The sequence below is a fragment of the Aegilops tauschii genome, chromosome 2, assembly GCF_002575655.3.
Source record: "Aegilops tauschii subsp. strangulata cultivar AL8/78 chromosome 2, Aet v6.0, whole genome shotgun sequence".
NCBI lineage: Eukaryota > Viridiplantae > Streptophyta > Magnoliopsida > Poales > Poaceae > Aegilops > Aegilops tauschii.
The window spans coordinates 77,742,867-77,770,548 of record NC_053036.3 but is presented as its reverse complement, the minus strand read 5'-3'; the positions used below and the strand labels follow the sequence as shown (position 1 = coordinate 77,770,548).

The window sequence follows — 27,682 nt, the reverse complement described above, 5'->3', positions numbered from 1 at the left end:
CCAAGAAGGTTTTGAACAGCCAAGTGTAACCATCTGTATCTTCGTTCCTCATTGTGGTTATTTATTCCTATGAATGGAGCACAAGGCATCTTGTACATATTAGTGATATATGTCGCGTCGAACGAAATGCAATCACGGAAATGTTTTAGGCTCTTCTTGCAGCACCATCCAGCCAATACATGTTTCTGACATGGTCCTCATCGTCCAATCTTATCCTGTAGAAGAAATTAGTATCTGCTTTTGCTTTCTCTTCGAAGTAGGCTATTGTGTCTTCTATGTCAGCCAACCTGCTCTCTCTACGGTACTTTGCCTTTAGGTTTGTGACGTCTGCTGGTATGTAGGGCATGCTACTCAGTCTACCATCTCCGCTGTGGATCAGGGACAGTATTTGGACCATTCTTGATGGACCGACGTTACAATCATGTAGCAATTTTACGAATTTCTTCTCGAGGGGGCTGAATCCTCTATGGGCGCTCAGAAATTTTACCAGGTCAAACTTCTTTATGAGTTCGTGGTTGTGTTCGTCGAAATATTCGGTGACCACCCATCGTGCTCCATCTGCGTTTAGCTTACACCGGGCAGGGCATTCCGTCTTGACAATGATACCTCTCTTTCGTTCCGGCACGACAAGCACAACACCTTTACCCTTCTTGTTCCTTCGTGCCTTGTAGCACCTTATCTCACCTCTGCTGTACTCGTTAGTTTTTTTATTTTACTATGGTATTTGGTGTTCACCGCAAACCCATGGAACATTGCATATCTTTGGTAGAATTCCTTGGCATCTTCAAACGAACCAAATCTCTACCCAACATATGGTGTTTGAGGTATCATGATTTCCGATTGCCCATCTTCTTCATCCCCTTGTGCTTCGTCATCAGTTTCATCATTCACTTCAGTATCGGCGGCTGTTTCATCTGCTTGAGTGTTGCTTGTGCTGGTGTGCAAAGGTGTGCTTGTCGTCATTGCTGGAACGATTGCCAGTTTCGACACTGATTCTGCATTGTTTGTGGCAGCATTGTTGACTTGCTGGTGGAACGCTCCTTCCGTGTGCTCAGAGGTTCCTGCAGTACATGTCCCCGTGCCGCTGTTGATTGTAGTTGAAGGTCCTACAAAAAAACAGGTGCGTGCGTAAGCATTGCTTGAATGGCAGGTTTATCGTAACAGAATATAGCAACTGCATCTGATTTGGCATGATATCATTCAGTCAGCAAGCCATGGCATCTGCATCTGGCCATGCATGGCAACTGCAGTTTTTCAGCCGTGGCAGCTACAGTTCAACAAACATGGCAGCTACTGTTGCCAAGACATGGCAACCAGCATCTTTAGCATCAAAACTTGCATTCTAGGTACGAGCCGACTAGGCAAATGGAGTTAATCATGAATGTTGTACACACGCAGACAGTAATTGACAAATCCTGAAGACAATAGATGACTGTTTGCACGTGTCCACTTGGTAGCATTTTTGTTGTTTGCCGCCACCACCATGACAAATCCACTTTCCCCCCATGCTTTTCCACAAAAGCAAATGCACTATTGTTTTTTGGTTCACATATTTTTACCTTGTTGTGCCGCATGTGCTAATCAAAGCTGGTCTGTCATTCCAATTTGCTGTGCTCTATCTGCAATAGCGATGGCCTGCAACGGTGAAGCTTGCCACGATACATTTGCCAATGTGGTTCCACCATAACAACCTGCGATCATTAGCAGTTGGTCAATGCATGGCAACTGTAGTTTGTACAACATGGCACATGTAGTGGTTCAACCATGGCAAACAGATTTGTTCACACTTGGCATCCACAGTTGTTTAGACATTGCAATCACAGTTGATTAGACATGGCAACTGCAGTTCATTAGACATGGCAACTGCAGTTGTCCAGACATGGCAACTGCAGTTGTCCAGACATGGCAACTGCAGTTGTCCAGACATGGCAACTGCAGTTGACCAGACACGGCAACTGCGTTTGTCAAGACACCACGTAAACACCAATGTCACCTATGTTCCTTCTCCTGATTCACTGTCCACAAAATCACTTCATACGTCTCACCTGTGTACGACGTTGATGGCAGGTACCTGGTTGCCGCCTGTTGCCACGTGCTGCATGATGGTCCTGCATTTTTCCATAAAACTCGCAAGTCTTTGCCATCCTTGCAAGTTTAATTTCATGGCCACATCAGTATGCTTCTTTCGTATGTGTTACCTTGATTTGCCACATTGGCTACTTGAAGTTGGTCTCCCGTACATCTATCAGCGTTAGCGCCCTGTGTTTGAACTTTCCATGGTATCCCTGTGTGTGCGGAGGACTTGCCTCACTAGGGTGGATCTTCACGAAGTAGGCGATCTCCTTGCCCTTACAAACTCCTTGGTTCAACTCCACAATCTTGTCGGAGGCTCCCAAGTGACACCTAGCCAATCTAGGAGACACCACTCTCCAACACTACAGGAAACAGCTATTTTGCCGTCTGCCACGGCGGACGGCAAAGGCTCGAACGGCGGACGGCAAAGGCCTTTGCCGTCAGCCGCGGACGGCAAAAGGCTCCGGCAAAGTAGGCTACGGTAAACAGCTGCTTTGCCGTCCGCTTCCTGGTGGCGGACGGCAAAGAGAGTGGACGGCAGTAATTGCGCTGTCAGTCCGTTAAGTGGCTAACGGCAGGCCTTTGCCGTCCGCCGCTGACGGCAAAATTTCTACGGTCTTTGCCGTCCGCCGTATGATGTCATCTACACGTCACTAGATGGAAGGTTCTTTGCCGTCTGCCGCTGGTCGGCGCCGGCGCAGTGAGACGTCCCGTCGGCGGCGGCGGTCCGCGGGCGGCGCCGATTCACACGCCACCGACCAACGCCCGCCTGCGCACGCCACCGCTTCACCGCCCGCGCACGCCGACGCCTGGCTTCCTGAGCCCTTGACAGCTCGGCATTAATCGCCGGCGCCGATTCGCACGCCGCCGCCTGGCCTTCTGCGCCCTTGACAGCTCGGCATTAATCGCCGGCGCCGATTCGCACGCCGCCGCCTGGCCTTCTGCGCCCTTGACCGCTCGGCTGGCCCGGCATTGATCACCGGCGCTCACCCCCGCCCACCACGCCTATAAAAAGGGTCTCGCCCCGCCGTGGCTCTCACACCGCCCCTCGCCTTCCCTCTCCTTCTCCCCTGCCACCGGCATCGCCCCTCTTGCGCCCTACCTCTCCCTCTCGCCGGCGATGGCCCGCTCCACCTTGACCCTCGAGGAGGCGGAGGAGCTCGCCCACTTCGTCATCCCCGCCGCTCCCGACGTGCGCCTCCCGGCGAGGTGGCGCCTGAGCGTCGACGGCGTGCCGGTGGCGCCGGTGCCCGAGGTCGGCACCCACCTCTTCGCCCGCGCCGTCGGCCTGTACAGGGCGCGCCTCTCGCCGGAGGAACTCGCCGACCCCCAGTACGCCCCCAACAACCCCGGCTGGGCGGACCGCCTCGCCGACGACCACCTGCGCCGCCTCCACGCGTACGCCGGCCCGCGCCCGCCGACGAAACACAACCGCGCGCGGCGGCATCAGCTCTGGGACGGGCGCACCTTCGAGGAGGTCGTCGCGCCGTACCGCGTGCAGGCGGCCGCCGGCGCCGTGCCCGCTCGGTCCACCCGCGAAACCGGCGACGCGCGCATGAACGTCGGCCCGCGCCCGGCGCCGCGCTGGCCCCTCGACGGTGACCGCGGCGCTGACCGCCTCGGCAGCGGCCACCGTCGCACACGCGCGCGGGACGGCGCCGGGTCGTCCAGCTGCGCCCCTCCGCCAGAGCCGGCGCCGGAACCTGAGCCGGCGTTGCTGGCCGAGTACAGGCGGCTGGAGGCGGAGGCCGGCGACCCGGAGGACATGCCGGGCTACCTGACGGCGATCCGGGAGTCGGAGAACGCGCCGATGCCGCCACCCCTCGTGCAGGAGTACATGCAGCTCGCCCCGGTCGCCGTCCAACCAGAGGACCCGCCGGACTTCCCCTGCTACCACGTCGCTATGGCCGACTCGATGGCTGCGCCGGTGGTGGACCTGGGCGATAGCAGCAGCGACAACGGCGACGACAGCGATGGGCTCTACGACGAGATGGACTTTGGCGGCGTCGAGGACGAGTAGTTTAGTTTAGGTTATTTTCGAAATAACGTTTAGTAATGTTTAATTATTTTCCTAATGTTGTTTAGTTTAGTCAAGTTTAATTTCTAGTATTATGTAAAATATTTATGAAAACTATGATGAAATATCGAGTGTGTTTGCGTGGTTTTAAATTATTGTTTGCAAATTGAATTTTCGAATTAATACTATTATGTTTGCAAAAAAAGTTTGAAAATTCGGATAGAAAAAGAAAAGAAAAAAGAGGACAGCTAAATAATATTAGCAAAATAGAATGAAAATAAATTTTAAAAGTGGCAAAAAGCCACCAAAAAAAGAGGAAACTTGTCATGCATCCGGTCTCGGGGTCGGGGTGTCGAGTCGGGGTGCCGGGTCGGGGTTTCGGGTCAGGGTGCCGTCTCGGGGTCGGGGTGTCGGGTCAGGGTGCCGGGTCGGGGTCGGGGTGCCGTGTCGGTGTCGGGGTCGGGGTCGGGGTGTCGGGTCAGGCTCGGGGTCGGGGTCTCGGGGTCGGGGTGTCGGGTCGGGGTGCCGTCTCGGGGTCGGGGTGTCGGGTCGGGGTGTCGGGTCGGGGTGCCGGGTCGGGGTCGGGGTGCCGTGTCGGTGTCGGGGTCGGGGTGTCGGGTCAGGCTCGGGGTCGGGGTCTCGGGGTCGGGGTGTCGGGTCGGGGTGTCGGGTCGGGGTGCCGTCTCGGGGTCGGGGTGTCGGGTCGGGGTGCCGGGTCGGGGTCGGGGTGTCGGGGTCGGGGTTGGGGTCGGGGTGTCGGGGTCGGGGTCTAGTGGTCAGGGTGTCATGTCGGGGTGCCGGGTCGGGGTCGGGGTGCCGTGTCGGGTCGGGGTTTTTTCCTCTTTTTTCCTTTTCTTCTTCTTCCTATTCTTCCTTTTCTTCCTCTTCTTCTTTTTTCTTCTCCTCCTCCTCTTCTTCTTCTTCCTTTCCTTTTTCCTCTTCTTCTTCTCCTCCTCTCCTCTTTTTTCTTCTTCTTCTTCTTCCTCTTCTTCTTTTTTCTTCTCCTCCTCCTCTTCTTCTTCTTCCTTTCCTTTTTTCTCTTCTTCTTCTCCTCCTCTCCTCTGTTTTCTTCTTCTTCTTCTTCCTCTTCTTCTTCTTCTTTTTTCTTCTCCTCCTCCTCTTCTTCTTCTTCCTTTCCTTCTTCCTCTTCTTCTTCTCCTCCTCTCCTCTTTTTTCTTCTTCTTCTTCTTTCCTCAAACTAAACTAAACCTAAAACTAAAACTAAACCTAAAACTACAACTAAAACTAAATCTAAACTAAAACTAAAACTAAAAAGGAAAAAAAACAAAAAAAAAACAAAAAAAAACAGAAAAAAGGGGGTTCACCTGGGGGTGGAGGAGCCCGGTGAAGGAGGGGGGCGGGGCGGTGGAGGAGGCGGCCTGGGGCGGCGGGGGGCCGGGCCCTGGCGGTGGGGCGCAGGGCGGCGGGGGGCCGGGGCGGGGGGGGGGGGGGCGACGGGGCGGTGGGGCGACGGGGCCCCGGGGCGGCGGCGGGGGCGACGGGGCGGCGGGGGGCCGGGCCCGGGCGGTGGGGCGCGGGGCGGCGGGGGGCGGGGCGGGGGGGCGACGGGGCGGTGGGGGCGACGGGGCCCCGGGGCGGCGGGGGCGACGGGGCGGCGGCGGCGGCGGGGTGGGAGGAGAGAAACGGCGAGGGAGAGAAGAAGTGAGTAACGGGCGGGGGTACGGGCCGTTAGGTAGTGAGCTCTTTGCCGTCCGCTTTTTTGCCTCTTTGCCGTCTGCTAGCGGACGGCAAAGAGGTGGCCCGTTAAGTTTTTCCCAAACGGGCGGGGGGTGGGGGCCACCTCACTCTTTGCCGTCTGCTGGCGGACGGCAAAGAGCTGGCAGATGGCAAAGAGCTTCTTTGCCGTCCGCTTTTGGGTAGCTGATGGCAAAGAGCTTCTTTGCCGTCAGCTAGCAGACGGCAAAGAGCTGGCAGATGGCAAATTAGCTGATTCCAGTAGTGCAAGAAGTAACAAATGGTGTGTTGATGATGAACTCCTTGCTCTGTGCTTCAAATGATAGTCTCCCCAACACTCAACTCTCTCTCATAGGATTGGATTTGGTAGAAAGAAGATTTGAGTGGAAAGCAACCTGGGGAAGGCTAGAGATCAAGATTTATGTGGTTGGAATGGAATATCTTGACCTCCACACAAGTGTAGGTGGTTCTCTCTCAGAAAATATGTATTGGAAGTGTAGGCATGTTCTGATGGCTCTCTCCACGAATGAAGAGTGGGTGGAGGGGTATATATAGCCTCCACACAAAATCTAACCGTTACACACAAATCACCAAACTCGGTGGTACCGATTCAGAGAACTCGGTCAGACCGATTTGGTTCATAATGTGACCGTTAGGTGTTTCGGTGGGACCGACATGTCAACTCGGTGGAACCGATATCATTAGGGTTAGGGCATACCGTAATCTCGGTGAGACCGATTATACAAACTCGGTGGGACCGATTTTGGTAATAGACTAACAGAGAGTTGGTCAGGCAAACTCGGTGGGACCGATTCGCTCATCGCGGTTAGACCGAAATGTTACGAAGGGGTGACAGAGAGTTTGCATTGCAATCTCGGTGCGACCGATTGCAAATTTTGGTGAGACCGGAATTATTGCAATAGGCAACAGAGAGTTTGCAATCCCATCTCGGTGAGACCGAGATCCCTATCGGTGAGACCGATTTGATTAGGGTTTCTGGCAGTGGCTATGTCAACTGAACTCGGTGGCTCCGGATATGAAATTTCGGTGGGGCCGAGTTGGACTTTTGGTTTGGGACATATTTGGAAGTGAGAAAGTGGTTGAGGACTTTGGAGCATATCACTAAGCACTTTGAGCAAGCAAGCCATTAAGCAGCACCTCATCCCCTCTTAATAGTATTGGCTTTCCTATGGACTCAATGTGATCTTGGATCACTAAAATAGAAAATGTAGAGTCCTGAGCTTTGAGCTTGAGCCAATCCTTTGTCTTTATCACTTTGAAGGGATTCGACATCCTCTTGTCCATGCCACTCCATTGTTGAACTTATCTGAAACATAATAGGTAGAAACATTAGTCCAACAAGAGATATGTTGACATTAATTACCAAAATCACCCAGGGAGCACTTGTGCTTTCAATCTCACCCTTTTTGGTAATTGATGACAACATACATCAAAGCTTTAGATAAAGATATAGAGAGCAACAAGTAAAGCTTTGGAACGACATGTAACATGCAAAGGCTCCCCCTACATGTATGCAATCATATAACTATGGAACATAGGAGCATGTGAATGCATAAGCATGCCAGAGTAGTCCATGTGTTACATGTATCTTGGCTATATGCATCAGAGTGAATGATGTAGATATAGAAAATATATCTTCATGTTCATGAGTCCTTCTTGCAAACAGTATGTACAGCAGCAAGCGATCCTCATACACATGACTGTGATGCATATACTTACCTTGTGATCTTGAGTTGTCTTAGGAAGAAATGAACCTGAGTAAACAAGGTTAGATAACACAGATACATCTACTAGCCAAAGCAAACAAAGGAAATCACAAGAGTACCAAGACTGGGATGACATGTAGAGAGTGAGTATTGAGTACTCTGTTGATATAGACATGTCCCCAAAAGTAAAGATGTGCAATGAAATCAGAGATTTCCTTCCCTTAGATGTCTTGCTCCCCCTGAATCTTGCATGGGATATTGGGAGAAGATAGGGAACAGAAAATCAGAGCAAAAGAAAAGAAACAGAGATAATGCAAGCAATCAAATATGAACATGTCTTTCCCCTCTTAAAGACATGTAACTTCTCTCCTCTTGACCACCAAGCATCTGGGGTTTCTTACACTCTCCCCCTGAGTATTCTCTCCCCCTATAGGAATGATTTAGCGTAAGCTTTGATGTAATATCTCTCTCCCCCTTTGACATCAATTTCTAAGAAGGGCTCTTCTGGATTTTTAGCACAAAAGGGTTTGGTCCTTGAGTCACAAAGCAAGTCGAATGTGATGCTGGTAGAATACAAGAGTCATTGAGTGGAGCTGGAGCAAAAAGTATGCAGGAACAAGTGGCAAGCTGTCTTTCCTGTAGTGAAATCGGTAGCACCGAGTTGTGTGCTTCGGTGGCACCGAGAGAATTCGGTTGAACCGAAAGAAACAAACCGGTGTGACCGAGTCCATCACAGAGAAAACACTTGTCACCTCAGCTCACTAGGCACTTAAGATCTCACAAGGATTTGCAAGGAATTAGCTAAAAGATTTGCAATGAATTTGATGCAGAAAATGCAGAACAGGAAGAAATAAAAGGATCTAGATGAAGTTTTTTTTGAAAGGGGAAACAAATATGCACGAGACAAATGCAAGAGCACGGAGAAACACAAGAGAACTTCATCTAGAATTGGGCGGCGACAAAGTCACCTATGTTAGAGTATATTGAGTTAGGAGTCAAGTGAGGGCACTTGATCATAGGTCATACTCATTGTTTAAGCTCAAAGTGGGGTTACCATTTTTCTTTTAAGCATCTTGATGTATTCACATCTTGTTGAGTTGCTTTGCCCCATGATTTGGAGTAAAGCTTCTCTAAGATGGAATAACGTACCTTGGGTGATGATGTTGATCCAGATCATGTAGTTGAACTTGTGTGGGTTGCTCAAGGTTGATGTAGCTCATCGAGAGTTGGGAGCACCACTTGGAATTTGAGTTCATCTTCCTACATGGGTTAGCTTTGCAAGTAAGAGCACTTGTGTATCCAAAATGACAATCATAAATCTTAATGTAGAATTTGTCAAAGGATATGTTTGAAGAGTTTTGTGTTTCCTTGTCTTCAACCACCATTGTGTAGAGACTTGATGATGTAGAGATCGCTCAAGATGTGAGTGAGTTGCAATCTCATGGATTTAGATTCATCCAAGCACCTACAAGGGTTAGATAGCATGCAAGGGTGCAAAAATATCCAAGACATATGGATAGCATCATGAAAGAAATATGAAGGATTAGTCAAAGGCTCATGCCTTGCATGTATCCAAATGGAGTTCCTACTCCAAGTTTGAAGCATCAATGATGTTCAATTCACCTCTCAAACGGCAAAAGACTTTCTCATCAAGCGGTTTGGTATATCGGTGTGAACATGCTTAAGATCAATGTCCCCTTTGGCAACATGATCTCGAATGAAATGATGACGAACTTCAATATTCTTAAGATGACACTCTTTAGGGGCCGCTTGATATCGTGCACACATGCACACACTTAGCATAATATCAGGACGAGAGGCACATAGATATAACAATGAACCAATCATAGAGCGGTAAACTTTTTGATCAACCGGTTCCCCGTCTTTGGTCAAATCAAGATGTCCACTAGTAGGCATGGGTGTAGAGTGCAGACATACCCTTGCATTCTTGCATATTGAACTTCTTGAATAAGTCCTTGGTGTACTTTGTTTGAGAGAAAAAGGTACCTTCCTTAGTTTGCTTGATTTGCAAACCAAGAAAGAATTTGAGTTCACTCATCATAGACATCTCAAACTTCTCCGACATTAGCTTTCCAAACTTCTCACTAAAATGAGGGTTAGTTGAACCAAATATAATATCATCAACATAAATTTGGCACACAAATAGTTCTCCATTTACCCTTTTTGTAAAAAGAGTAGAATCAAAATTTCCAATTTCAAAGCCTTTTTCAATAAGGAACTTGGTTAAGCATTTATACCACGCTCTAGGAGCTTGTTTAAGACCATAAAGGGCTTTGTGAAGTTTGTAAACATGATTAGGTTTCTTAGGATTGACAAAGCCGGGAGGTTGCTTGACATAAACTTCCTTCTCACTTTCACCATTTAGAAAAGCACTTTAATGTCCATTTGGTACAAGGTGATATCATGGTGATTAGCATAAGCAAGTAAGATGCGAATGGACTCAAATCTAGCAACGGGAGCATATGTCTCACAATAGTCCATACCTTTGACTTGAGTGTAACCTTGGGCGACTAGACGTGCTTTGTTGCGGACGACTTGACCATCTTCATCTTGCTTGTTGCGAAACACCCATTTGGTACCAGTGATGTTGTGGTTGTGGTCAGGCTTCTCGACCAATGTCCATACTTGATTTCTCTCAAAGTTTTGTAGCTCTTCATGCATACCGTTTATTGTCACGACCGGTTTTTCAATAAAATATTTATTGAGAGACCAATCCCTTTTACGGACCAGTAAAGAAGAATTCCTTCTCACTGGTGGACATTATCTTGGTCACAGAAGAAAAATACCAGGAGTACTGAATATAATACAAGGTTGAGCGGAGACTGCTCAACAATTTATTACATGCACACCATTAAAACATAATGGCGGATAGGGTGGCATAACTACTAGCTCACGATAGAAGTGGTGGTGGAAATATCACCGCGATGTGGGTGATATGGCTCCTGAAAACTAACAACACTTCGAGCGTCGGAGTGAGGCTCGAGGAGACTTATTGCGGGTGGCGGAAGCGTATATTATACAAGTGACCAATATCCAGGATCGCACGGGACTGACTGGGATTCCTCTAGGCGTCGGACTCACTATCAAACTCTTCATCCATGAGATCGCCTTCGTCAACATCTGGCCAAATCAACAAGCCAGGTGAGTACTATGAAAGTACTCGCAAGACAGTTCGGACATAAGATATAACAAATGTAAACATGAAGCATATGAACAGATTAACAAGTGCATTCAGACATAGAGACAATAATGCATGGGAAATAAAAGAGAAGTCGGGCGGTAGTCCTCCCGAAATCCCAAAAATAAATACTGGGTGCCAAACGAGGGTCTGAATGATGCAAGAATAACAATGCCGCAGTCGGGCGTCAGGGCGACACCACATAAAGGGCTTATAATAGAAAATAAGAGACGGTGCGTGCCATAGTCGGACGTCTGAGCGACATCGCATAAAGGGCTTATATCGAAAGTAAATAACAAACTATGCCACAGTCGGACGTCTGAGCGACATCACATAAAGGGCTTATATCGAAAGTAAATAACAAAATATGCCACAGTCGGACGTCTGAGCGACATCACATAAAGGGCTTATATCGAAAGTAAATAACAAACATGCCATAGTCGGACGTCTGAGCGACATCACATAAAGGGCTTCATAACTTAATATCTTAGTAGCTCAAGAATTTAGATCATAACAAAGGAATAATCAAGCATGAGGTAAATAACAGGGGTTAGTCCATCCTTAGGAAAAATGTTTAACCAAGTTTACCACTCAAGTTTGGTTACCGGGGATAATACCACGAGGACTAGACATAGATACGGATACACTGATCACGATACTTGACCATGGATACGATGACTCGGAAGGATTTGACTCTGCAGAGTTTGTACTTTAACCACAGCCAACGGATTTCAGTAGTCACGGGGACTAGTTCCATTTACGGTGTTTCGGAAGAAACACGTCTAACCAGTACACACCCATTCAACATTCCGAAGCCAGGAATCACCCTCGGCAACGTTCAAGAAAAACCTTGAGACGGGGAGGCTACAACCTCGCGTAGCATGGGATCAAATTTCTATACGCGCGCTCTAAGGGGTGCCCCCCTCTTGGTCCCAACCGGAAACACCCATGCCCCCTGACCGGATGACTGGCTTTAATCCAGGGCCATGGAACCCTCATCCCGGCCCCTCTGTTTGGTGTGTACACGGAAAGAGGTTACCAACTTACTAAACCGCATTCTGGCAGAAAACATGTGGTAGCACGGAGGGGGAAGAACGATAACGTGACTCTGTCCACGTTAACGTCGGAATTTATCGGATGACGTAAGGCTGGCATGCTACAACAGTACCACCTTACTGCCCTTCATGTCACCACATGACTAGGCCATCTCTCATCAGAGATCACAGTAACTTTGGAACACACGGGTAGTTGCCTCACATGCAACGAGATACTCACTGATACTCATATGCCATGCACAACCTTTCACGCAAACATGCAAAGCACCTATCATATCAAAGGTTCAAACATTCTTGCCTGGTTCGGAGAAGTCGGAGTCTAGCTCGGCGAAGTTCGCGGCTCCGTCACCTCTCCCGGAACCTACGGTATAGCGAAAAATGCATACTAACGTGAAAACCAACGCGTGCATAAAAGTTGTTCCAAATTTTTTTCAAATAAATCCCATAAAAACTAGACAAAATTATAAGACTGTCAAAAAAAGAATCACTCAAAAATCACTTTTTATTAAAAAGTTATAAGGGTTTCTGTCCAGGGACTCATCTGTAATGAAACAGAAAAGTTCCAGGGGCTTAACTGAGAAAACAGAAAACGGTTCGAATAGAAACGCGCCAGCCCACAGAGAAAACGTACTCTGCCCGAAGGCGCCAACAGAAAACGCTTCGGGGGTGAAAGAAGAGAGGCTGACGTGGGGGGTCCACATGTCAGGTTTGAAAAAACCTCGCCGGCGCCTGAAGGCTGCGGTGGTCGCCGGCGTCGAACCACGGCGAGTCAGGGAGATCGGAGTGTACCAAGAGTATCAGCGTGTCCTTCCGCGTCGGTGGGTGGTGGACTTGGGCGTCGGGGAGCACCACGTCGACGGCGACACTTTCTCCGGCGGACGGCGGCTCGGGCGATGGTGGGGAACTCCGGTGGTGTGCTGCAAACTTCGAATTGAAGCGCGGGTCAGAAGGAGGGATGCACTAGAGAGCTACTGGCAAGAGATGGGAGGCAGAGGTGCACGCACGGGAGCGAATCGAGCTGGATCCCGTGGCGGGTCGCGGCGGCCGGAGTTGAGGAAGGAGACTCCCTCGGGGCTCTTCAGTGGCTAGGCGGGGTCTTGGTGGAGTGCAGAGGTGGTGTGGGTGCTAGCTGGAGCTCGGGGCCTCTATTTATAGGCGGCTCGAGGGGGTGGCCGTGAACGGAGAATCTCCGGCGAGCGATTACGGCGAGGCAGTGGATTGGCAGAGGGTTTAGGTGGCCAGGCAGCATCAGTGGGAGTTACTGGTCCCGTTCCACTGCTAAACTCGGTCGGGCATGGCGTAATGGCGTCGGTCTTCGTCGGGGTCGCCGTACTGGCACGGCGGCGGCAGAGAGCGCGCTCCGCGCCTAGCAGTTCACGACGAGGGTGGCAGCGCGCACGGGGGAGTGGAAGACCACGAGGCGGCCTCCGGTGGCTTGGGCGGCGCTGGTCAGCGCCGTCTACGCTGTGCTACTTCCTGGCGGCCGCAAAGCCGCCGCTGGCGTCGGTCACGGGGCGGCGCACCTCCTCCTGCTCGTCGCCGACGCCCGCAAGCATCCAGGCGCTCGTGCGGTGCAGAGGACAAGGGGGAGGGGACAGGAAACACGACGACGCCGGGGCACTGGTGAGATTGGCAACGGACACTGAAGAAACGACAGTGGTTCAGACACTGTTAACTGAATTTGACTGAACATGACATTGACAGTGCTCTGAAGGTGTTCGATGAAATGATATGGTATGAAGAAAAAAAATTCCTGGAGCTGGGACTTGGTGAGGTGACCTCTCAATGCACCCAGAGGCTGCCTAATTTTTCTCAGAATTTTTGGAGAAGGATTTGAATGAATTTCATCAAATTTGGCAAATCTGGTCCAAACTTGCAGCAAGTATAGTTTGAAAATTTTGAACTGAAGACCAGTGGATCTTCATTGATCTAGGTTGAGGGTTCAAAGGACTATCTAGGGAAATTGGTTTGGAGGTGAAAAACAAAACAGAAGGAGTAGCTCCTTTGTAAATCTCCAAGAGCTAGAATAGAAGGCTGAAATTGTTTTTGATGAGAAATAAATGGAAAATAAATATATGGAGAGGTTCAACTAGCTGTAGTTGAGGTACATCATGATCCAAAGGTGGGGAAAGGTTTATGGAAGAGGATTTGCACATAGGTCATGGCAAGAGAGATTTGTTGAAAGTGGAAAAAGATCATTCCAAAAGCTATAGGGATTTTCAAAGGAATTGTCAAAAGACATTTTTCCAAGAGAGAAGTATTTTGGTTTGAGTCCAAATAAAAAGAAAGAACCTCCAAGACCAAAATCAAGTCTTGGGTGAATCCAAATAAAACTCTTGCCATAAAGAAAAATATTTTGAGAGGAAGGGTTCTTTTGAAGGAAAATTTAAATCACCTCCCTCAAGTCAAATAAATTTTTTGAAAAATCCAAATAAAATTTTGGGTGTCACATTAATCCAATCCGGATCTTCCAATGCTTCTTCAACCTTCATAGGTTCAATGCTAGAGATGAATGAGTAATGTTCACAAGAATTAGCCAAACGAGTTTTAGAGCGAGTGATTCTCCCGGTTTGGATATCATTGTAGATTTGCTCGATGGGATGATCTTTAGCGATTCTTGCTCGAACTCGTGGGAGCTTTGGATTGGCTCGGGGTGGAACATCTTCTTCATCTTGTTCTTCTTCTTGGCCTTCTTCATTGTTGACGTTGTCATTCTCTTGTCGCGATGGAGAAGGAGGTTGTTGATGTTCATCTTGGTGTGCTTCCTCGTTTTCTTCGTCTTGGTGTGTCCCACTTGTGGATGCTTCCGTATAAATTCTTGGTTCACCTTGTCGTGAGGTAGAAGCTTCCATTTGGACGGACAAGGTACTCTCCTTCACCTCCGTTGGACGAATCTTGCCAATAGACAAGTCTTGAATTGCTTCCGAAGGGTCTTTGTCTCCGACATCAATTGGCAATTGCTCTACTTGCGAGCCGTTAGATTCATCAAACTTCACATCTACCGTCTCTTCAACCTTCCGGGTGAAATTGTTGTAGACACGGTAAGTGTGAGGTTTGAGCCATAACCAAGTAGGAAACCTTCATGAGATTTAGGAGCAAATTTAGAACGACGATGCTTATCAAGAATGTAGCACTTTGAGCCAAATACTCAAAAGTATCCAACTTGGGGTTTGTTACCGGTGAGGAGCTCGTATGCCGTCTTGCCGAGTAGCTTGTGAAGATACAAGCGATTTGTTGCATGACAAGCTGTCTCAACCGCTTCCGCCCAATAGTGTTTTGGGGTCTTGTACTCATCAAGCATCATTCTTGCCATCTCAATAAGAGTCCGGTTCTTCCTCTCAACAACTCCATTTTGTTGAGGTGTGTACGTAGCCGAGAACTCGTGTGAAATCCCCTCTTCGTCAAGAAAGGTATCCATATTTGCGTTCTTGAACTCCGTTCCATTGTCGCTCCAAAATTTTTTGATCTTCACGTCAAATTGATTTTGGGCCTTCCTAGCGAAGTTTTTGAAGATCTTTTGGACCTGCGATTTGTCATCAAGAAAGAACACCCACGTAAATCTTGAAAAATCATCAACTATGACTAGACGAAACGAGTTACCACCGAGACTCTTGTAGGCATTTGGACCAAAGAGATCCATGTGAAGTAGCTCGAGTGGTCTTCTCGTGGTCATGATGTTCTTCGCGCGATGACTTCCTCCAACCTATTTCCCTGCCTGACAAGCACTACAAAGTCTATCCTTGTCAAATATGACATCTTTTACTCCAAGGATATGATCATCTTTCATAAGCTTATCAAGATTTCTCATGCCCACATGACCTAGCCTTCTATGCCACAACCAGCCTTTAGAAGACTTAGCAATTAAGCAAGTTCTAGTTTGAGCCTTTTTAGTGAAATCAACAATGTAAAGATCACCTCTACGTATACCGGTAAAGACCATTTTACGATTGTCTCTACGAAACACTTGGAATTCTACCTCAGTGAATAGGACATTGAAACCGAAATCAGCAAGTCTAGATACTGAAAGTAAATTGTACCCAAGAGATTCAACGAGCATGACATTTTGTATGGAGCTATCATGTGAGATGGCCACCTTACCTAGGCCAACCACCATACCCTTTGAGTTATCACCAAAAGTGACATAGTTTCGAGGGCCGTCGTTTTCAGCAAGCTCACGGAACATATCTTTATCTCCGGTCATATGATCAGTACATCCACTATCAAGGACCCATTCCTTTCCTCCGGCCATGTAGCCGCGAAGATTTTCCATAAGACCAAAGTGTCTCATCGCATCATCAAGATCATAGTCACTATCACCATCCTCATCATAGTATCCATGTTCAACATCATCTTGTGATTGATCAACTCCTAGAGAGGGTAATTCATTAGATAAATGATCATTGCTATGGTTATCTTTATGAATTCTAATAGCTTCGGAGATGATATTGCTAATGATTCCAACATCTCCTTTGGCACGCATGAGATTGGTAAGCTCAAATAAACAATCACCAAAGCTAGGATCACTAGAATTCATCTTACTCAAGGCAATAGACTTATGGAGAATTTCATCTAAATTATTCAAGGAATAATTTGGAAATCGTTCCTCAAGCAATCTCCATATAGTATAGGCACAATCAAGAGTAGGCAAGCTAGCAATCAAATTTTTGGGCAAACCTCTTATGATAAGATTGATAGTTCTAAGATTGCCAATCATGTCAAGATCCTCTTCGGGTGTAGGATGCAAAGGATAAATATGAGGAGCACAAGGGCTAGTAATGTACTTGTTTAAATGATATTCATTGAAAATCTCAAGCATTTCATTTTTCCACTCATAGAAAAACTCTCCATCGAGAATAGGCACTCTACGTCTAAGACTCCCCAAAGTAGACACATCCATCTTCCTCCAAAGGTGTTTAAACGAAGGCAATGGAAACCAAAGCTCTGATACCAATTGAAAGGATCGAGAAGAGGTGTCTAGAGGGGGGGTGAATAGACTCAAGTCAAGAAAAGTTGCAGTTTTTAATCTCTCCTAAGTTGATGTGAAGTTTTAGCACAAGTTTAAACATTCACAATACATATAATGCAAGCATGCGAGCATACAAGAGTATATCAGCAGCGAAAAGTAAAGCATGCAAGTTGCAAGAATGTAAAGAGAAGGGATTGGAGTGTGCAAACGCAATTTGGAGACACGAAGATTTTTTATCTGTGGTTCCGATAGGTGGTGCTATCGTACATCCACGTTGAGGGAGACTTCAACCCACGAAGGGTAACGGTTGCGCGAGTCCACGGAGGGCTCCACCCACGAAGGGTTCACGAAGAAGCAACCTTGTCTATCCCACCATGGCCATCACCCACGAAGGACTTGCCTCACTAGGGTACATCTTCACGAAGTAGGTGATCTCCTTGCCCTTACAAACTCCTTGGTTCAACTCCAGAATCTTGTCGGAGGCTCCCAAGTGACACCTAGCCAATCTATGAGACACCACTCTCCAAGAAGTATCAAATGGTGTGTTGATGATGAACTCCTTGCTCTTGTGCTTCAAATGATAGTCTCCCCAACACTCAAATCTCTCTCATAGGATTGGATTTGGTATAAAGAAGATTTTGAGTGGAAAGCAACTTGAGGAAGGCTAGAGATCAAGATTTATGTGGTTGGAATGGAATATCTTGACCTCAACACAAGTGTAGGTGGTTCTCTCTCAGAAAATATGTATTGGAAGTGTAGGCATATTCTGATGGCTCTCTCCACGAATGAAGAGTGGGTGGAGGGGTATATATAGCCTCCACAGAAAATCTAACCGTTACACACAAATCACCAAACTCGATGGTACCGATTCAGAGAACTCGGTCAGACCGATTTGGTTCATAATGTGACCGTTAGGTGTTTCGGTGGGACCGACATGTCAACTCGGTGGAACCGATATCATTAGGGTTAGGGCATAACGTAATCTCGGTGAGACCGATTACACAAACTCGGTGGGACCGACATGTCAACTCGGTGGAACCGATATCATTAGGGTTAGGGCATAATGTAATCTCGGTGAGACCGATTACACAAACTCGGTGGGACCGATTTTGGTAATAGACTAACAGAGAGTTGGTCAGGCAAACTCGATGGGACCGATTCGCTCATCTCGGTTAGACCGAAACATTACGAAGGGGTGACAGAGAGTTTGCATTGCAATCTCGGTGCGACCGATTGCAAATTTTGGTGAGACCGGAATTATTGCAATAGGCAACAGAGAGTTTGCAGTCCCATCTCGGTGAGACCGAGATCCCTATCGGTGAGACCGATTTGATTAGGGTTTCTGGCAGTGGCTATGTCAACTGAACTCGGTGGCTCCGGATATGAAATTTCGGTGGGGCCGAGTTGGACTTTAGGTTTGGGACATATTTGGAAGTGAGAAAGTGGTTGAGGGCTTTGGAGCATATCACTAAGCACTTTGAGCAAGCAAGCCATTAAGCAGCACCTCATCCCCTCTTAATAGTATTGGCTTTCCTATGGACTCAATGTGATCTTGGATCACTAAAATAGAAAATGTAGAGTCCTGAGCTTTGAGCTTGAGCCAATCCTTTGTCTTTATCACTTTGAAGGGATTCGACATCCTCTTGTCCATGCCACTCCATTGTTGAACTTATCTGAAACATACTAGGTAGAAACATTAGTCCAACAAGAGATATGTTGACATTAATTACCAAAATCACCCAGGGAGCACTTGTGCTTTCAAGATCGGAGATTGACCTGTTAGCTCGTCGTCGCAACTAGAGAGTGAGGGGGCGGTGGGGGGTGGGTGGCGCTAGAGATCTGGTCTGGTATCCATGGCAACTAGAGAAGGCAAACGATGGAGGTAGGGGATCGAGAGGTAGGAAACGACGGCGGCAGGTCGCACCGGGGTTTGAAGGAAGGCCGGGACGACGGGCGGGTTAAGTTGTGCGGGCAGCGCGGTCGATCGCCCGGACGTGTGGGCGATTGTGCCACACACCGGACGTGCGGGATGTGGCTGCGTGTGCCCGAACGCCGTCGTGCGGGCGGGGTTGTCTCCGTGCCAATGTGAATGCGGGGCACGCAAACTAACGGTCAACCCACTTGAATGCAGTAGGAAGCCATCGCGTTGCCCCATCCTGTCATGTCTATTTTGTACCGACATTAACGTGGCGCAAAGAGCGAGTGCACGCAGCGTGAGCGACGGCCGCCTCATCAGTGTTAATGGTCACGCCAGTGGCTGATCACATTCGCTCTGGACAGACATGAATACGGTGTGTAGAGCGGAGTGACAGTTGGAGTGGAACGTGAGAGATATGGTTTTATGTGGGCCGTGGATGTCAGACGCCTATGTGATGAAGGTCCGGACGCCTGCAAATCTTTTCTGACGCTGGACGCCCGCAAATCTTACCACTTTGCTTTTGGTTTACGAGAATTCGAACTTCCATACCGGTCTATCGATGTTTTCATGCACGGTGTTAAATGACCCGAAGTGTCCGAACCGCACTGTCCAAACTACGGCGTTGGTGTACTATGGACCTCTCTCCGGTGCACCAGCGATCTCAGGCAATCCATTGGTGCTGCCGAGTTATCTTCTATAGTAGAAGTTCATGGTTGTATGAAACATGGTGGTGGGATCGTGGCCATCATCCCCTCCACCCTCAAAAGTTTTGGATTTTTGAGAAGCGGCAACGACTCCGCATCCCATCTACACCTCCGCCTCCATTCCCACCTCCAATCCCCTCCCCATATCCATCCTCGTCCATAGATCCTCTGCCAAAACCCTGTCTTGAGAAACGTGCGCACCCCGCACCTGCTCGACGAAATGCGCCCGAGCCCGACGGCCACCGGACGAAAGATGTGGCTCAAAGGTGGTACGGGTTTGTGTTGTGGCCGACGATCTTTAAATAGCAGGCGCCCGAGTAGGGGGGCGATGGCTTGAATGAGTTGGGCAAGCGAGTGTCAACTTCTTGTTTGCCGCGCCATTGTGAATGCGAGGCAGGCAAACTAACGGTTAGCCCGCTTGAATGTGGTGGGAAGCCATCTCGTTGCCCCATCCGGTCATGTCCGTTTTGTACCGGCATGAATGTGGTGCAGAGAGCGAGCCCACGTAGCATGAGCGGCGGGCTGGAGCAGGCGTCTCCAGTGTGAATGTCATGCCGACCGAACACCGGTGATCGGTTACATGCGCTCTGGACCGACATGAATGCGACATGTAGAGTGGAGCGACAGTTGGAGCGGATTGTGAGAGAGAAGGTTTTGTGTGGGCCATGGGTGTCAGACACCTATATGATAGAGGCCCCGACACCCGCAAACCTCCTCACTTTGCTTTCTGTTTATGAGAATTCGAACGTCCACATCGGCCTCTCGATGTTTCATGCACGGTGTTAAACGGCTTGAAGTGTCTGAACCGCACTGTCTGAACACGTTGGAGTTGCCCTAAAGCTTTGGGAACAATGTGGACATCTCTCTGTTTTTCGGTGCACCAGCGATCAGACAGTCCAGTGGTGCTGACTACTGCCGAGTTATCTTGGAGTTCATAACATGGTGGTAGGATCGTGGCCTTCATCTTCTCCATCCTCAAAAGCTTTGGATTTCTGAGAAGTGGCAACGACTCCGCATCTCATCCGCACCTCCGCCTCCATTCCCCCCTCCAATCCTCTCCCCATACGCATCCTCGTCCATAGATTCCCTACCAAAACCCTGTCTCGAGAAACGTGCACACCCCGCACCTGCTCGACGAAATGCACCCGAGCCCAACGGCGATCGGGCCCTCGGGGCCGCGCCGCCCTGCGGGTGAGACGGCCGCCGACCACCTCAGCGCCCTCCCGGACGACCTCCTGCGCCGCATCATGTCGTCCCTGAGGGCGTGGGAGGTGGTGCGCACATGCGTGCTCGCGCGGCGCTGGCGCCACCTCTGGGCATCCGCGCCCTGCCTCGACTTCCGCCTGCGTCGCTCCACCCGCGACCGCGAGCCGCTCCGCCCCTGCGACTTCTTCTACAGGCTCTTCCTCTTCCGCAACGCGTTGGCACCCGTGGACACGCTCCGCCTGTGGTCCAGCGATGCGCTGGGGGACTTCGCCGACGACGCCGGCACCTGGATCAGGGCCGCTATCAGGCGCGGCGCGCGGGTCATCCATGTCGTTGGGCGTCGCGGGTCTCCTGCGCAGTTCGCGGGCGTCCCCTTCATCTCCTGCCACCTTAGGGTCTTGAAGCTGTCGTATGCCAGGCTCGACCGCAAGATCCTCGAGGAGCTCTCTTCTCGCTGCACGTCTTTGGAGGAACTTGACCTCAAGGATTGCTTGGTGGCAGCGGATGAGATCGCCTCTGCCTCTCTCAAGGCTTTGATCATGCTCAAATGCAAGATCGAGTGTGACTTCTCGATTGCTGCTCCCAACCTCGTGCTTCTGCGCCTCGTCACACCTTATCTGCGAGTTCCATCATTCAAGAACCTGGGTTCACTGGTCACTGGAACTATCATGATAGATGACTATTTCTTGAGTGATGACTTCAGTGAGGATGACGAGTATGATGAAACCAATGATGATGATGATGACGATGATGATGATGTCAATTATGTTTCTGAACACACCATTGATCAAGAGGATTCTGATGAAACTACTACTACTGATGATGATGATGATGATGCGGCTGATGATAATAGAAATTATGGTTCTGAACACATCATTGAGCTAGAGCATTGTGATGAAACTACTTCTGATGATGGCACCAATGAGGATGACGAATATGATGATAGCAGTTATGTTTCTGAACAAATCATTGATCAAGAGGATTGTGATGAAACCATTGAAGATGATGACAGCAATTATGCTTTTCAAACACATCACTGATCAAGATGATTGTGATGAAACAAATGATGATGACGGCGATGATAACGATAAGAGAGAGAAGAGCTATAAGACTGGTGATGGCTCTTTCTTGAGTGGTGTTGATTCTCTATACATCTGTGAAGATGATGTTTTCACTGAAAACACTGACGAGGAAGACGGTTCTGATAATAGCAAGAATTCTAAGATTGGATATGGGTGTGGTGGTTAGAACAACAATTATGATCATGATAATGATATCGATAGCGATGACACCTATCAATACAGTGAGATTGCACAAGAAAGAAAGTACGGTTACCATGCTGACAGTCAGAATTCTAGTGAAGATGATTACTATCATTGCTATGAAAACAGTGAAATCATTGATGGTGAATATGTTGGTGGCCGAAACATCCTTTGGAGTATTTCAAATGTTACAAGTTTGGGGTTGTTAACTGATGCTGGAGAGGTATATTTGACACCATCTTTTGTTGATCGCTCTCTCTTTCAGTATGCGTACATTGGTTTCCTTCACATTAGCCAAGTACGTTTACAGGATCATTTCTCTGATTCTTGTCACAGAAACATTTTGTTCCTTCCACCAGAACATAGAGTATCCCATGAGCAGATTTCTTACCTTCTGCTCTCTAGTAGCATCAAAACCGGTTTATAGGCGCGCATAGACGTGCAGCTGACATAAAAAAAGCATGTTCAAGTGAAAAATAGTTCTACATTATTTGATCATAAAGTGGACTGAATTAATCGATTATATATGGAAGTGAATAGCTTTGGGGAGCATCTTTTATTTATGGAGATGATTAATTAGCATTGTTCAATAGTGTTTCAATAGTATAGCTATTCATAAGTTCACTATCTTTATGTTATTGTATGTTCAACTATAGGATCGTCTTGTACTAGTCTATGTGAATTTCCATTTAAATAATTGTGCCAGAAAAAGAAAAAATGAATCATTGTGTAACAGTAGGTGCTGATCCTCTAATAATATATAAATATATTGTTTTTTCATTTTTAACTTGATTTGTTTACTTTCTTCTCTAAATACCAAATAACCCGCTGGTATGGAGTGTGTGCAATACTAGTTTAAACATTCTTCATGGAATACTGTTTTTTGTGCAATATGAAGGTGGTTCTGAGTAGGGAATTGAAAAGATGTCCATCCTTTAGTAACCTGAAGACCTTGTCCCTTGGTGAATGGTGTATGGCTGCTGGTTTCATTGCACTAATTTTCCTGCTGCAACATTCACCTATTATACAGAGGCTTTTTCTCCAACTTAAATTGGTATGTGTTACGTGTATATTCATTGTTGGTGTATTCATGCCTGAGCACATGCTTAATAACAATTTTGTTGATCTGCACAAGAACTTTGATATCAGAAGCAAAATGGCCTTGGAAACAAGTATCAAACTACAGAGAAGATCATTTAACTGCAAAGACCTTCAAATGGTGAAAATCAAATGGTCAAAGGATGATATGAGAGTCCATAAGTTGGCAAACCAGTTCATTGCTAATGGTGTACCCCTTGACAAGATTTTAGTCCATCGGAGTGGAAGTGCTTGTGAGTCATACCGCATACCTTCTCTTCATATACCATTCATATTTACTTGCAATACTAGCATTACATATAGTTCTTATATGTTCCCATGCTATTTTCTCACAGATGCAAGATACATACTATGTCGTTCCTGAAAAGCTAAATCTATACCATTATATAGTGTGAAGTAACTATAAATATTAGGCATTTGATGATATGCTCCATCCAATGGTTGGTAGATAGCAAATCCAAGCATTATCATTTGTTGGATAAACTTTTCATTTCATAGGATTCCGTGACGTCACCTTCTAATTGAACTCCCACTCTATCATCCCATAGTGTTCTACAAGCATGTTTTTCCCATGCAAAGAACAATCCATGATTCACCAATAAAAAGAGATGGAGAACAATCTGGACTCTAGAGGGGTGAGAACAAGTAGTAAATAAAATGATGAGTATGCAATCGTATAATATTGAACCATTACTTAAGTTATTTAGAGAGAAAAATATGTGCACTTTGATCAAAACAACATTGATCTCACTCACTTTTAAAACAGGTTTCGCTCATTTCTGGCCACCATCATGCAAGCGCGAGACGAAACCTTGAAGAAGTTTAGTACGAAAACCGGTGAGCTTTTTCCCAGCAGTAGAAGGAGCAAAATCTCGTCATCACTCGCTCAAACAAGCAACACGCAGCAAACCCCTCTCCTCGCTAGCGCAGGTCTACCTTCTGCTCCTAGCATGTTGATCGTACTACACTCAAGGCTAAGGCAAAGGCGATCGACCTCAACCACGGGGACACCTTAGATCGCACGTTGGCACCTGTCCAAGATCGATTTCCAGGTATGCATGTCTATGTGTGCACGACGCCTGGCGAGAGGATCATTATAAAGTGTTTATTTGTCATATGGGTTTGAAAGTTCAGTGGTAACAAACTAATCTTTTTCATAAACTTATAACCATTTGTGTTTTTTTAGCTTTTAATTTTATCTAATGTGTTTCTTCTAATTTTTGTCCACATATTATCCCATGCAACGTGAGGTTGCAGTTCAATGATTTAACATGAGAGAAGATGCTCTTTGAGGGTCTTGGCACAGATACGACATTGAAGTTTAGAAAGGACCGACAACAAGGAGGGCGACTCCGCGGCTGGCGCCCGCTCCTCCGATGCCGCCGCTGGACTCCTCCCCTCCGCCGCCCCGGCGAGCCCGTCGCCGTCGTCTCCGGCGGCTGCGCCCGCCCCCGCTCCCCTGGCGACTCGCTGCCCCCCCCCCCCGGTTGCCCCCTCGGCGCCCCTCCCGCGGCCCGAAGCTTCCTCCTTGACGCGCCCATGCTGGTCCGACCTTGCCGCAGAAGAGGACCTCGCGGAGGCAGCGACCGGCGAGCCGCGGTCTCCCCGTCGCTTCGGGGACCGGCTTGCGGCCGCCCTTGCGCCGTTCCTCCCGTTGCTCCCCGCTGACGCCTCTGCAGCGCTGCTCCCCGCTCCCCCATCCATGGCTCGCCCCTCCCGGTCACTACCTTCCCCGTCGCCTGCTGTGGCCGGCCCTCCCGCTGGGCGGCGCGGGCGCGGGGCCCGAGCTCGTTCTTGGGGGGTGGTTGGCCGGGCCGACATCGGTCAAGCGGCCTCGTCGTGGCGGAGCGGCGCCCTTCCACCGGTGGCTCCACCGATGCAACCACCTATGGTGGCGCTGGACGCCGGGCCGGCGCTAGTGCTGCCGGTTTGGAGGCTCGGCGGGCATCGGTCCGGTCGTTCCGTCCCTCCGGCGCCCCAATGCTGCCGCCGCCCATGGCCGTCACCGTCGTCTCCGATCAGACCGACTGCCGCCACCCCCTGGCCGTACAGGGGGAAACCTTTCCCACCCCTCACTTGCTTGGGTGGAGTGGGGTGGGCCAGCAGAGGCCAGTTGGGCCGCTGGTGCTGGACGGGTTCCCTCTGGTCCGTGAGGTTCGGCCCGCTTTGGAGGAGGGGAGGCGGACTGGGCCGCAGACTAGGCCGCATCTTTTGAATGGCCCGTCTGGTGTGGCTCAGGCCCAATCGGACGATGACTTAGGGTTCCTCCCTAGCCCGTCGCCTCCGGTTTTCCCACCCCGTGCGCTGCCGGTTCTCCCCCTGCGTTCCCCGATTCTGCTGTCCTCCGGGGATCCCTCGTCGCCTTTCACTTCTCCGACCCCTCCTTCCTCCTTCCTGCCATCGGACATGGCCCGCGAGGCAGGTGATGGGGCCCCGCGCCCGAAGTGCCGCTCAGATGGCCGCGAGGCAGCGCGCTCGCCTGCGCAGCGTTCCCGTTCGCCCGCGCGTCGATCCCGCTCTCCAGCCCGTTCGGGTCGCTCGGATGGCCCATGGCACCCCTCCCCGGATGCTGAGCGCCAGGAGGCCGAGCTCCGGCGAGCTGCGCTCAAGGGCAAAGGTGCGGCAGCGTCTAAGGAGGGAGGGCCTCGGCGGGAGGACCGGCCCAGGGATGCCTCCTCGGAGCAATGGCGCTGACGCGCGCGTGACCGTGACTGCCGGTCCCCGCGCCAATCCCGCTCCCCTGCTCGGTCCGAGCGCAATGTCCAGTCTCCCTCGCGGCGCTGCAACCTGCCTCACCGCCAAGCGCAACTCCCCCCGTCCGACAACAACAACCGGAACAACCGTGGTGCTTTTGCCAAGAAGAAGAAGGGTGGGCAGCGCAATGGAGGCCCGGCGTCCTCGGTCACTAACCCGACGGTGGTGGCGGCGCCTCCTTCGGACGCGGCGATGGCCACCTGCTTCAATTGTGGGGTGGCCGGGCATTGCCAGGTGGATTGCACCCAGCCCCCGGCGTGCTTCCTCTGCAAGAAGACAGACCATCCTGCGGCACTTTGCCCTGACCACCCACTGGTGCACTTGGGTTGTTTGGTTATGCGCTGGATGACCTGGGCTTCTTCCACATGGACCTCCCCAAGGCCCGGGCCACTCGACCCATGACCGCTCTCATCTTGGTCTTGGATGGTAGGACGGCGTCCCTGGCCATCATCTCTGAGGAGCTTCGCCACCTGTTCAACTCGTACTGGGATTGGGAGGTGACCCCGATCTCCGACCGGGAGTTCACCATGATCTTCCCCGACCCGGTCAATCTCCGTTATAGCACCCACAGCGCCAGGCTCACGCTGGCCCTCAACTAGCTCTCCGTCCTCATCTCGGTCCCGTCGGTGGATCCACTTGCGGTGGCCACCCTGTCCACGGTTTGGGTGCAGATCCGCGGGCTCCCGCCTACTGCCAGGGAGGAGGGCGTCATCCGTGGCATGTCCCGTCTGCTGGGCAAGTTTGTGGTTGTCGATGGCACTTCCCTGTCCAAAGGCCCTGCCGTTCGGGTGCAGATCAAGTCACCGGACCCCTCGAAGCTCAAGACGACGATTCGGATGTTCTTCAATGACGTCGGTTACGATCTCCACATATCGGTTGAGGGTGGGACTCCCAATGATCCCCTCAGCCCAGATGGTGGGGGCCGGAGCCGATCCTGAGCCGGGCCCAGGCGGGGGCACTACTCCTCGGGGCACCCCCGTCGCTCCCGCAGTCGCTCCCCCCACTCTGAGGCATCCGACAATGACTCGACAGACCCGGGGGATGCTCCCCCCAAGCTGGCTCCTCCTAGCCCTCGTCAACCCACTGCTCGGGGCTCGGCTCCTGCGACGACTGCACTGGGGAGGAGTCTGAGGACATCGAGGCCATCGCGACCATGCTTGACGAGGCTGCCACCCCCTACCCGGTGCTACCCTACCACCTCCCTTCCTCCCTGCTCCGTTGTCTTCGTCTGATGAGGAGGGGAGTGGGGACAAACCGGTTAGCTTGGATGTGCGCCCTCCCTCCTCCCCGCGGCTCATGTCTCCGGTGCGCATTCAGGCGGACTTCCCAGCGCCGCCCCCCTGGAGCCTGGACCCGCAGCGGCCTCCTCAAGCGCGTCTTTCCAGCCGCCCAAGTCCTGGGGCTGCCACCGCTCGGCCTCCACACCGGTCTCGTTGGCCCGGAAGAGCGCCCAGCTCGGGGTGGCTCCCCACTGGTGGGGGCCTCGCCGACCGCGGTGGAGAAGGCTTCGCGACGTGCTGCCATCCGCAACCTCGACACAGGTCCGTCCAACTCTCAGGCTCCTTGTGCTAATTCTGATGATATTTGCAACGATTCCTTCTCTGCACTAGCTGGCGTTCCGCTTGGCCATCTGGCCAAGGTAGCGGCCAATTCGGCTATAGTTTTCCATGGCGAGAAGGGCCTGATCTTAGAGCAGCTTGCGTCCCTCCAGACCAAGGAGGTTCTGGATGGCCACCTCGTGGCCACCCGTGCCCGCGAGGCGGCAGCAGCTGCGGAGGTCCCCCCTACTCCCCGCCCGGTTGGTGGTCGGGGCCTCTCTGCGATCGACCCGGGCGAGATCCGCAGTCGGACGCGATCCCGCACTGCCCAGTTGCGCCGGGCCCTTAGTGCTACTACTACCATAGGGTCCAGGGAGGACCCATTAGGCGAGTGATCATGCACGCTCTATTTTGGAACTTGCGGGGCTTCAGCCACGATGGCCGCCGCAGGCAGCTCATTGAGTACATGC

The 27,682-nt window shown here is 50.2% G+C and overlaps 1 protein-coding gene across 1 annotated transcript; it reads left to right on the top strand.

Annotated features, from left to right (window-relative positions):
- The first annotated feature begins 20,493 nt into the window (after positions 1–20,493).
- Positions 20,494–26,273, top strand: LOC109773973 (uncharacterized). Its single transcript, XM_073506876.1, has 6 exons — positions 20,494–21,513; positions 21,809–22,045; positions 22,721–22,876; positions 22,958–23,147; positions 24,246–24,870; positions 26,105–26,273. Exons 1-6 carry the CDS (start codon positions 20,494–20,496, stop codon positions 26,271–26,273), a joined length of 2,397 nt encoding a protein of 798 aa, XP_073362977.1.
- Positions 26,274–27,682: the final 1,409 nt, after the last annotated feature.